At 32.3% G+C, this 13,286-nt stretch overlaps 1 protein-coding gene across 1 annotated transcript; it reads left to right on the top strand.

Annotated features, from left to right (window-relative positions):
- The first annotated feature begins 986 nt into the window (after positions 1–986).
- Positions 987–1,918, top strand: LOC129229785 (protein lethal(2)essential for life-like). Its single transcript, XM_054864159.1, has one exon. It carries the CDS (start codon positions 987–989, stop codon positions 1,611–1,613), a length of 627 nt encoding a protein of 208 aa, XP_054720134.1. The 3' UTR covers positions 1,614–1,918.
- The last annotated feature ends 11,368 nt before the right edge of the window (positions 1,919–13,286 follow it).

Below are 13,286 nucleotides of genomic sequence, written 5' to 3'. Positions count from 1 at the left end.
AATTAATTTGATTATAGAAAATTCCATTGTCATCGAGTCTAAGGTTACATACAACAGAATACGATCATAGGAAGTATGTAAAAATTGAGTTCCAAGATTTCACCCGAAAACAGACAAGAAACTAATGAAACTGGAATAATTAATTAATTTATTTGATTATACAATATTGAATTGCTATCGAGTGAGGTTACTTACGAAATTTCATAAGAATCCGGCCACAGGAAATGGGTGAAAATTGTGTAACAAGATTCCGATTGAACAACCAAGGACCAAACCAAGTTAATAAAAGCATGGTAAAAAAAGTAAAACTACAGTTATTACATTTTTTAAATTCATGGTCAATGTAAAAAATGCGTACAAGCTTCACTATCTTTAACCAATAAATCCGCATATAAAGGATGTACCTACTTTAGTTTTAAATTAAGTTTTCAGCCTGATTGCAGTTTTAGAGCTACTCAATGAAACAGACTAATAAAAACGGAATTAAATTTATTGAATATCTAAGAGAAAAAATAAAAGGCATTTCTCGCAATCCCATAATTGAAAAAATAAATTTCTTTAAAATATATAGTGGTTGTATGTACCAACTTAGAGTGGATTTACCTTTAAAAAAAAAAAAAAAGAAAAAGGATAATTCAACCGGATGAACAAAAACTACTTTTATTTTCTTTTTTTAAAATCGAAACTGTCAATAATTGATCACTTTGTAGGATGTGCTGCCATCTATTAACGGCCGGAGGCGTAAACAGAATGTTCCACAACACATAGAAAATTCTAGGCGGTGAAATTTCTCCGCGATTCTCGATTGTTCCCCGACACCTGGCGGAAGGTATAAAAAGCGAGCACTCCACTTTTGCCGGTTAGATCAAAAACCTCTTGCTTTGAATAGCAGTGTTCTTGGTGTGCTTTTTCAGTGAGCGGCTTCTCAGTTGTGTTGCTTTTCTAAACCGAATCTTTTTGCAAGAAATATTGTGTTTGATCAAGTAATGGCGTTGTCTAGCTTATTCGACGACTCTCCTCTGTTGAGTTGGGACAATGGTCACCGACGTCGTGTTCGTGGAAGACCCCTGCTTATCAATATTTTGAACAGTTTGGAAGACACACTCGACCAGAAAGTTGGCCATGTTTTCCGACGCTTGCCGAGTGCTTTACTGGATTTAGAAGACGACTACGAGAGGAGTGGAAGTGGAAGAAAACGCAAGCTGCGTTCCGAATCGACTCTTTCACCGTATGAGCCCAAGTCGAAAGTATTGGTGTCTTCAAAGGACAATAAATTCAAGATTAGTATGGACACTGCCAACTACCAACCGGAGGAAATCACCGTCAAAATTGTGAACGACAAAATTGCCATCTCCGCTAAACACGAAGCCAAAGGTAAAGATGTCTACGAGTTCAGTGAAATGTACCGTTCGTTCGATTTACCAGATAACGTGGATCCGGCCACTGTGACATCTCATCTTAGTGCTAATGGACAGCTGACCGTCGAAGCTCCTTTGAAAGCTCTTCAGGAGTCTTCGACTACAAGGAATATACCTATTACTTTTGAAAATAAAGAGAAGGAGGCGAACGCCACGAAAACACCAACAAAGGACCAAAGCCAGGACAAGGAGTGAGTTGAGGACTTGTGCTATATTTTGATACGTACCAATGTGTTCCTTTCATTTTTTTGATGTTCAATCTTCCCATTGTATTTAAACTCATTAATTTGAAACATTCCGTTTGAGTTTAGAGTTCTTAAAATATCAATCTTATTGTGATTTTCAAAGTTTCTAATTCTACTTCTGTTTTATTTTGATTCAACTTGTCAACGTGCTCCTTTCATTTTGTGATGTTCAATCTTCTCATTGTACTGAAACTCATTAATTTGAAACGGTCATTTTGAGTTATTTAATATCAGCCTCTTTGTGATTTCAAGTTTCTAATAAATGTATTGAAATTTTCCTTAGCCTCTTTATTTGTGTTCTAAAAATGTATGATTAGAAAATTAGTTCAGAACAAAATCTTTTATGATAAAATAAATCTTTCATTAATGATTTAATAATTAAGAATATTGCAGTCTTTACTTGCAATGGTACCTATGATTTCCTCGTGGTTGTTAAATATTAAGAAATTAAGTAACTTGTGAATTTAAAATATTGTGATAAAACTAATTTCAGTGTAATATTTTCCATATTACGTGAAATGAATACTCAGGTGAGGTAAGAAAGTATTTTTAAGACTATTAGCATAAAATTTATTTCTGTAAACAGTTCCATAATGAAGTTTCGCCATTTTAAAACGAGTCTAATAATGTAAAAAAAATTCATTGAGAATTTGACTACATTGGTGTGGTATGTTAGAGTAGTTACATTTTGCCATGAGCAGAAGCGTAAAATTTGATGTTTAAGGAATTTTTTTTTCCTCCAGTAACTAAATAGTTTGGTGCTTGAATTGAACAGGTAAGTTGTCGGTGTTTGATAATGGGAATGTTCTGAACTTTTTAAATTATGATAAAGTATGAAATGTTACTTTTAGTGATGTTAAAATAGCTGCGTGTTTACTATTAAGGGTAAATACCCAAAAAGGGTATGTACCTGAGTATTTTCCCTGAGTACTCTTGCGTACTTAAAACAAAATATCCATATTTGTGGATAATATGATATTGCATGTATATCTACAACATGTTGAGTGTGAAGATTAAAACATGTGAACCTTCTTAACAATTTTTTAACCCCATAAACATCGATCAGTTGTCCTCCAACTCTGCTTTCTGCTAAAAACAATGTAATTTGTGACTGTGAACTGAGGTAGAAGCTTATTTTTTCCACTCGTCTTCAGATTGCACAAAATTCTAGTCTGAAATTGTCTTAGAAAATTTCTGACTGAATTCAAAGAACAACTTCGTTCATTCTTTCAATGAAATAAATTAGTTTAGATGAATTTTACTGTAATGTTTTGAAAAAGCTCTACTTATGAATACAATGTCCTCAGATGAAAGGATTTGAAAGCTTTCGTTTCCTCAGAAGTTTTTGATCGGAAAGATTGATTCAACTTGATGAAAACATTACATGGAGCATATATGAATGTCTAAAATATTTTGATTTTTAGTTTCTTTATCATTTTTGTCCGAAGAGCTATCGCTCCTCTTGTGTTGAGTCAAAAATGCATAGAAGTGAGATCAGGCTGTTGTTCGTTACTATGATTTTCACACTACATTGACTACATTTTACTTCAAGCTTTATTGTCAAAAAAGGGAAAAAGTGTCTAGCAATCCAAGAATACTACAGGAAGTATGAAAAATTAATTACTGTAGAAAATTGTCGTGGGTGAAAGTTTGGTAGTGTGAGGTTTACACAGTAAAAAGATCAACGGAATTCATTCATCTTTTTGTAGAAAATTTCTCTTGTAGTACGTGAGCTGAAAAATATTTGTCTTCTCATAAATTACATAATATTGAAAATAGACATTTCTATTATTGTTCAATGTATTATGCATTTTACTCCGAACTTATAGCATAACTAGCATTCCCGTACCCGGCATTGCTCGGGTAATGGAATTAGCAGGGGTTAATAGTGCTTGGTGCATCTAGTTTCGAAAATCCCCTATAATAATTACTTATTACCTATAACTTTTTCAAATTTTGGGAAGATTCTGAGACCCCTGGACTCCTTATATATATATGCCTTTGTCCTTAACCGATCTTTAACTGTTATTAACGATCCTTTTAAAGTATGATTATCTTTGCAAACACAAGTCATCCACATTTTATTGTTATACCTATGTTTAAGCTAGAACTTCTTTGTATACAATATCAAATTTATAGTTCGCTATCGACCAAAAGTTGAGATGTACTGAATAATGATTTGAATGGAGGAAAGCCTTCGAAAATAAGGGATTTGAATTTCAATGACAGGTTTTTAATTTCGCAGAAATTAAGTGGTTTTACAGGGGTGATTGTGCTCCGGTGTTTTACCAAATTTCTGGTATTTTCGGACATATTTCCGGTATTTTTATGTCCGAAAATACCGGAATTATGTTTCTTTGTTATGCTTTTATCTACTTACCTCCGCAATTTTTTAAAAATTATATAATACTCATCAAATATACCTGCAAGAGCCTTAAGATGGACAAATGTCAAGATAATTTTGTATAACACCAGCTCAAAAGTAACTTTGTAACCCATTAAAATTTTAATCAATGTACACACACTATTTTGACTCGGACTATTTAATACTATGGCATAGGTGCACTTAAGTAATAGGGGCCAAAGATCCCCCCCCCCCCTCCCCGTTCTCACTTTGAAACTTTCAGGTATTTTTTGATAAACTCACAATCACCCCTGGTTTTAATTAATTTCTCCCGAACTAATTGAGACTTCGAAAATTCCTTTCTTAGTGGTTACTTTTGTAATCATGCGGACATGCCAGCCAAATTTCAAGTCTGAAGCTTCAGCGGTTTCGGCTGTGCGCTGATATATATATATATATGTATATATATATATATATGTTATCTCAGGACATTGATTTTTTATATATTAAGATTGGAAGAAAATTCTTCAGCAATCAAACGATTAATGTACACAGTATACCTATCTTTATCAAACAGCTAGGCTCGTATTCCTTTTTAAGGAGACTTAAACCTAGAGATCTTTCTCATTTTACTGCGAGAAAGAATGTTCATTTAGTTAATCTGAGGGTTCCCTGAAAGGTATTTTAAAGATTATTCTTTAAAATACCTTTAATAATACCCCTAAATAGACTTTTGATTTATTAATTAGATAAATGTACCCTAGTTTCAGAAAAATTTCAGCCACACTTTGAGTCTCTTTGTTCCACAAATATCCCATCAAAATTTTTCAATGTTGATTGAAGCTCAACACAGAATAATCACTGTTTATTTTTTTGGTGAATTTGTTTTGTGTTCATTTTTTAACGATCATTTTAGTTCATAGCAATATTTAATTCTATATTTTGCAATTGTGTTTTGGTTCTTGATTAGAAGTACGGAGCAGCACATCAAACTAAAAAAAAATCTCCCAAATTTTATTGTCTATACGTGTATGTACCCACTTTTTTTTTTGCTTGTTACTTATTGTACCCAAGGGGATCGCCAAATTCTTTCGAAGTTTTGAAGGGGTTCGCAAGGGGGAAAAGGATGGGAACCGCTGCTCTTTGTGTAGACTTAAATGTTTGGATTTTATAAGATATACTTCAGTACTTTGCATGTAGGATCATGATCATGAAGCTTTAGAGAAGAAAAAGAATGCAGGAGGAAACAGTGAAAGGGTCAAACAAATCCAAAGTAGCAATGAAAATTAATTTCATGCAAAGAAAAATAGCAGAAAAATCAGCAGAAATCTAAAAACTCCAATGCCCAAATATGTTTAAAAAAAAAAAAAACCCTTTTATAATAAACAATATTTATCATGAAAGCAAAAATTACTTTGTTTCATTTGATAGGCATCTTTAATTTTTTGAAAGTTTAATTTGGTTAGTCAAAGTTGTCAAAAAAAACTTTGCTTTAAAAAAAAAAATTTAAGTTATAAATATTCAGTTACTATACCAGTGGTTGTCAAACTTTTTCTTCTTGTGGCACCCTTTGAAGAATTAGAACCTTCTCACGTACCCTAGTCCATCTCCATTACTTGAGGTAAGTGTGTAAGGGTGATGCTACCTTAAGGTTCGAAACCTAATATCAATAAAGCTTTTGCATATTCAACAGATGGCCCACAAAAACTTAAGAAAAGAAGGGAAAAAACCTGGTGAAAATTTAAGCTTCAATTTGATTTCTGAACAGTTTTAGTAAAGAAAAGCGTTATTAAGAAAGTGGGCCAAACTCGGGTAAAGATTACTTCATGCAGAGTCGAAGCCAAAAGCACCCCAAGTGCTATGAAACTAATTGGAAGAGGTTTTTAATATACGTTTGATAACCTGGGATGGCTTTATTGGTCTAAATTACCTTACTTGACAAACTCTCCTAAAACCCCTCCTAATGGACACCCCTCTTATGCAGACCATTTTTGATTCCCTGATTCCAAGGCAAATAACATTATTAAACCCCTTTCCTGCGGACACCCCACTAAGGACAAAAAAAAATGTCCCGTTAGTGTCCGCATTAGAGGAGTTTTACTGTATGTTGATTACACAACACTTCCCGGCACCCCCCAGTTTGAGAACCCCTGCACTATACTATTTTTTCAGTTTTAATAAATTCTTTACTATCCCTTATTTTTATTTATTTTTCCATGATAAAATTATCAGGATATCAATGAGAATATTGCATATAAAAAAAACAAGTTTTTTTTTTGAGTTTTTGATACAATTTTGATTTTGTCACAATTTTATGAATCTGTCTCTCCCTCAAGGCATGACATCACCCGTTAGTGTCCGCATTAGAGGAATTTTACTGTATGTTGATTACACAACACTTCCCGGCACCCCCCAGTTTGAAAACCCCTGCACTATACTATTTTTTCAGTTTTAATAAATTCTTTACTATCCTTTATTTTTATTTATTTTTCCATGATAAAATTATCAGGATATCAATGAGAATATTGCATATAAAAAAAACAAGTTTTTTTTTGAGTTTTTGATACAATTTTGATTTTGTCACAATTTTATGAATCTGTCTCTCCCTCAAGGCATGACATCACTTGTGGATGACCCTTTTTACAATATCATAACTGCAACTTACTAAATAATTGTTTTTTAACAGAATTACATAATGTAGTATATCTACTTGTATATTTTTAAATATTAATGAGACAACTGACTTTTGCTGTTGAGAGTGTGGTGGAGTGAAAAGCAATAATCATAAAGCTTGAAAATACAGCCGAGCACCATTTAAGCATATTTACTTATGAAATGTCTTATCTTATTCATCTAATAATATTTTCTCCTTCAACATTAATGACTTCTATGATCATTTTGTAAATCAAATCTTTGACAAAAAAATAAATATACGAAATTACTACATTAAAATCGTTCTTATGACGAAGTTAAGTTGTCGATCGAAGTATTTTAAGTTACTGTCATAGAGGTAGATTATGTAGTCTTGAACTAAAAAAGGAGTTTTGAAGGAATTAAATCCAAAACGAAGGAGTTTGAAGGGCCCTTCAAAAAAATTTCCTAAATGAAGGAGTATTGGAGAAGTTTTGAACAGGGTTGGCCTATTTTGTCCACCCCGGAAAAAACTGTACCGGACAAAATGTCATTTTGTCCACTTTTTCAGTAAACTAAAAGTTTTTATTTAAAAATTTGAATTTTGAAAATAATAAATAATCATATAGATTGTTCCTATTCAAGCAATATTTTAATATAAAATAGCATACATAAATCTATATAAATAAAACAAAGAATAGATGTGTGTGTGTATGTTCCCTATACAAATTCACAGTTTACGTTGGAAGGAATGTATTGGGGTTTTCAAACGCCAAAAAAGAACCGAACCGTTTGAGTTTCAATCTTAGGACATGAAAATAGCTCTTCCTACCCGAAATAATTATTCTATCAGTTTGAATTTGTCACCATTCCAAAGCCCGCGAAAAACACCCATAGAGTTTACTCACTTCCTTCAAATTTCTAAAAAAAAAAGTTGTAAAATCAACGGGGAAAAATTAAAAAGCATTGCTAAGCCTAGTGGAACCGAAATTTTAAATCGGAAAATTATCATTTGCGTGATCTTATTTTAAATTAGCGTTCAGAAGGTTGCCACTTTTTTTTCCTTGGCTGCGACTAAATAAAATTTTGTTTCGTTTTTGTTTTGAGGTATAAATTTCCCCTTTTGATCATTATTTAGTGATTTATCTTTCTTTTTTTTTTTTTTTTTAAAGGATTTTAGTTGTATTTATGGAAGGTTGTATTTAATTTTTTTTCAGGAAACCAAAGCAAAGTTTGAAGGGCTCTTCAAAAAAAAAAAAAAAAAAAACCCTAAATGAAGGAGTTTTGAAGGAGCGAACGAACCCTGCTGTAAGTTGACCACTCTTGGGGTGCATTACTTTAGTGGTCAACTAATAGAGGTTGATTATATAGCATATAGGACTGATTCTGTACCTGAAAAAACGGTCTACTTTACAGGTTTTACTGCATTATACAAAATCCTTACTAACATAATAAATGCGAAAGTGACTTTTGTTTGTTACCATTTCCCGCCTTAACTATAGTGCAGCTCTGGTTAGTTGAGATGTGACCTTGAATATGTTTACCTATTTTAGGGTAGTTGAGTGAAAAATAGAAACGTTGTTGGCTCGGATTTTAGTTGGAATATTTTTGAAAAACTACTAAGAAAGTTTCTCAACTGAACTTAGCGCCAATTACCCCTCTCTATTTACCGAAACAGAGATAAACATTGTCAGAGTCTGAGCTCAATTTCTCAGTACTCACAGTACTCAACCGATCATCATGAAATTTGGTGTACACGTTGTCATGAGTGCCGGGGTGAACATAGGGTACCTTTCGTTTAGAATAAAAATATTCCATGATTTTTATTCAATTTTAAAGAAAGATATAAATTTGCAATTATCTCATAGAAAAGTCATTTTTGTTCTATTTTCGCATCATGTAAAGCCCTTAAATAGCTGCATAATGTGAACTTTATCTGGAGTTTGAGGGATAATTAGAAAACATTCAAATTGTACATTTAAAGATAATTCCATGTTCTAAGAGGCTTATCTTCATTTTTGAACTATCGTCTGCTGTTCCTGGTCACAGAATTGAAATTAAATAACGTTGAATTCCTCATTCATAGCAGATGATATTTTCGCGAACAAAAGTAATTGGTTTAGTTTTCATGTTCCTTTTTTTTTAAAATGTATCGCCTGCGCTTTCTGCAAGTCTTGATAGCTTTTGTGGGACATAGAAGATAGGCTAAATTATATTAAGTAGATATACGTTAGTGTTAGAATTATTTTTAGTGAAATTTTTGACAGATTTTTATGAAGTTTTCAGAACTTTAGTCATCAATGCAGAGTTGGTAAGGTTTTGGACGCTACGGTAAAAACCAGGGTAAATACCATGGTTTTTACTGTTCTGTCCAAAATCCTGGTGTCCAAAACTGTCCGAAAGTGTCCAAAACTAAATTTTTAGAAAAACTTGCATTTTGTAAGGAAATATAAAAACAACAAAACCTGTCAAAGTTATGTTTTGCATTGAATATTTATTCAATGTGAACGTTCTTGTATAAATATATGTGTAACTTATTTACACAGCTGGTTCTAATCAAGTTACTTAGAAGTTGAATTCTTCATTATAAATTTCAATTCATTTATATATTTTTCTTCTGCATAATAATATTTTTGCTGCACCTAGATATTGCGCATTTAATAACATTCCTTTGAGTTATGAATGGAACTAAAATTAGTTGTCTTGGTAGTGTTGTGAATTTTTTTTTATTATTATTCAACCAATTGTTACATGAGGAAGTTTTTATGTAATAGAGTTATTGGCAATTTTTTTTAATAAAATTTTTTGAATTAACATTTCAGAGAAAAATATTATCAAATGCTCATTAAAGTTTAATTATATTTATATTTCTACATTACAAATATTGCAGTAAATACAAATTGATTAGATTACACCCCTTTAGCATTAACATCCTTTTGGACAGTTTAAAACAGTTTTGGACGGTAAATACCACCTGTCCAGTCCTAAACCAGTTCTGGACAGTCCAAAACCCAACCTTGTTGATACGTAAAGATAATCTAAGTTTCGGGATTTTAAAGAAATCCAAAGAGGCCTAAATTTAAATTTTGAGTCATAAAATTGCTCTTTTCTAAAAATTGATGGGAAATATTTAGAAAAGCCTGAATGCTGAACATGCAGTACTTGACACCATTTATTTTTGAGGTCGACCGGCAATGCAGCTAGAGTAACCTATAAATTGAGCTAAAATACACAAACAAACTACTGTATACAGGGAAAAATGTATTTTGAATTCAAGAGAATGCAAGAGGACAGTCACTGCATAGGAGACTCAAATACTCAAATATAGGGGAGAATGTTGTAGCTTGGGACACTGTAAATTTCTAAAAATCTATTTTTAGCTGCCATGTCTTTTGGAATCTCTAATAGTAACCTTGACCACTAAATGGTGCCATAGTAACAAACAGTATCAAAAGAGTTAAACTGATCATTTTATGAGAGAAAAAAAAATCATGACTCTATAGAGTAAATATTTTCTTCAATTTTACTTCATTTTCAGTCTTTGTATTTGTAAAGCTAATCAACTGCATCTAGATTAACCACCATTTTGGTTTTTCTTAAATCACGTGGTGATTATACTCGGGACAGCCGAACATATTGTACCTCTTAGGATACGTCCAAAGGTGCAACATATGCATGATTCTTAATAATTAAGATATGTTTAGGAACATGGAAAAATGTTGTAATCTGATGTATAGTCTTTTAAACACATTTAATATGTAGATAATAATTCATTATTTATTATTCATTACCATGAAAAAAAAAATATTTTTTTCATTTTTTGGTGCAAAATTGGTTCAAGTATATGGCTGTTTCCTGAATCATGAAGAGTGTCCCATGGTACAACAGGATGTGTTGTACTTTGGAACAGTTTGGAACTCTTACTGTAAATGGCTGGCTATATTTTATTTTCTAACTGTATGAATTTTAAAAAAATGTATTGCGGAGAAATATGTTGGGGGTATTTTGATGTGACTTTTAGATTTTAAATTTGATTTCAATAATTGACATTAAAAATTAAAATATGAAAAGTGTCCCATAGCACTCTCCCCTATAACAAAAATACATTATAGCGGTAACTTGCCTTTTATTTATACAGTTATGTGCTTCTAAGCGGCTGTTCATATAAAGAGAAGTCCAGTTTAACAGGGTTCGGATTAATGAGGTCTATGCCTGTAGTAATGATTGAACAACAAATATTTGTCAGTCATTTCTTTGTGTTTTCCGTGTTATCTAGAGAAAACTGAAATAAATTTTAAAATTTGTATATGTTCTGGCTTGCGAGATTGGCTCTACTAAAAAACGTTTGGGCACCACCACCCCTCTCTTAGGTATGTTATAATTATAATGATATGATGAAAGAGCACACCAAGGTCAAAAGAGCACAGCAGTCCAAATAAAACTACTTGCTGTTCCCAGGGTTAGTGTTCAGTTTTGATACCCCCCCCCCCCCTCTTTAAATGGTAATTCTAGCTGCCCCAGTGACAAGAGGAGAAATAAAACTTAAAATTAAGCTATGAAAATTTTTTTGAAACTTATTTTCGGTACGAACTGCGTGTCACTTTTCAGATTACTTAGGGCTAAATTTCTGCTAAAACAAGTGAAGGAGCCCTATAGTCCTCACTATATATTTTTTTGTCTAAATGGTCTGAATTTCGTTTTAAATGTAAAAACCTTCATTAAATAAGGTATAATGTGCCTCGAGCGAAGGAGGATCAAAGGGGATATAATTAGAGCTGTTGATGGTTTAACTTTTTTCACGGAAAGCAGGACAAGAGGTGATTGTTTTCAGCTATCCAAATCTCAGGCTAGTCTGGAAACAAGGGGAAAAAATACTACTTTAGTAGGTTTGTGGCACTTGGAGCAGTTTACCGGAAGAATAAGCAAGAATTGGATAACTTTAAGAGGGTCATTGAGCTTCATCGGTGACTAATAAATTGACTAGGATCTTCCTAGCTTGACCCCATAGCCTGTTGATGGTCATCGCATTTATATAAATTGAAAATATGTACTGTAGCTCACTACAAACGTCAAAACCTTGAGAATCACGGGACTGGAAAAGAGGGGACTTAGGCTAATTAACCCTAGTTATGATCCCTGGTAGAAATGAAAAAAAAAAAAAAAAAAACATTGAGCTACGGGAATAAGCCTAGGAATTTTGGGGCATAAACTGGAATTTTGAGAGCAAACCAACTCTATGTTTTTCCACGTTGATTCTGATCTTAAAACACGATTGCGTGAGATTTTTTAAGATGATATCACTGTTGAAAAAATCTTCTATGTTCTCAGATTGGAACAAAGTATTTTGTATTTAAAATTGTAATTGAATTAAAATTAAAAATATGCTGTTGAACAGTTTTTTTTTGCAAGAATTTCAAATTGATAGTTGATTTTGTACAAATAAATCATTTAAATGTTCAATTACGGATTTGTAATGTTAATAAAAGTATTAAACATTCACAAATCAATCAGTTAAGTATTTAATTGCATACCAATAAAAAAATAGTCAAGGGCAACTAAACAATCTATTTGGCATTATTTTTTTAGAAAAGAGTTACGTAATTTGCATTTGAAACTGTAAAAAGCATGAAAATTTTGAAATCGTGTAGGAAAAAAGTTAGCAAAGTTTTCTTTTCATTAAAATACTTGAAAATTCCCGGGATTTTACAAAATTTGCTTCCTGAGAATTCCGGTTTATTCCCAGGAATAAACGCTTTTTTTTCTTTCCTTTGCAACGCAGGTAAAGAATTTGACTGCACAGGCCCTAGTTCAGCTCTTAGCTGCAACAATGGTTCAAAGTTGCTATTTGGGCTCAAGAAACGCAATGACATTTCCTATGGAATTAGTTTTTTTTTTCTACCACCAGTAACATTCAAACACATTCTATTTATTTTTTATACATGCATTTGACGATGCAATTCTCATCTTTTAAAATGTTGCGCATTTTAGCCATTAGACAATGGGTTTTTTTTTCCTTCAGTCAAAAGTAGTACTTTTAGTCACTGAAATTGATAGAACAAGCAAAGAAAATAACATGGACCCAGAAAATTCTTTCATTTTTCCAACAGTTATTTTTTAATAAATTTTTTTAAATGTCCGATTTTGTAAACAGGCAAATGATGCTCTTTGGTGCCGCGTTTCCACGTTATGATAATCAAAAAGCGAATTAAAATTGCGCTCTACGCTTGCTATCAAACATATCGTTGCCAATACACGTGAGTAAAGATGCGAATTAATTATATTGCTCTGTGAATGGCATTTCATCATTTGTGATGTCATCGGCAGGAAATGTAAATAATGAAAGAGCACCGATTTAAGTAATCTTTTAAAAATATTAAACTTAAACAAATTACTTAAAAAATGGTTAGATCCTATCTTTTTAAGCAAGTTCTTTCAGAATAAAATACTTTTAAAATTTTGGAAACGACCCCATTTTCTCTTTTATTTTTCACAAATCGCGTTCCTCTCCAGATTATAATGGTTCCGACTTTTGACGACGGAGTTGTTATAGCTATTTCATTTGTAACTCATACAAGCTTGACACACAATCGAGGCCATTGTGGTAATCGCAATTTTGAAGACTAAAGATGATATGCACTTCTTTTTAAA

The sequence above is a fragment of the Uloborus diversus genome, chromosome 9, assembly GCF_026930045.1.
Source record: "Uloborus diversus isolate 005 chromosome 9, Udiv.v.3.1, whole genome shotgun sequence".
NCBI classification, from domain to species: Eukaryota; Metazoa; Arthropoda; class Arachnida; order Araneae; family Uloboridae; genus Uloborus; species Uloborus diversus.
Note: the sequence above shows the minus strand (reverse complement) of the source record. Positions and strands in the feature narration are given on the sequence as shown.

Excerpts from the sequence above, each read along its gene's own strand:
- LOC129229785 (XM_054864159.1), top strand. The coding sequence starts at position 987 with ATGGCGTTGTCTAGCTTATTCGACGACTCTCCTCTGTTGAGTTGGGAC.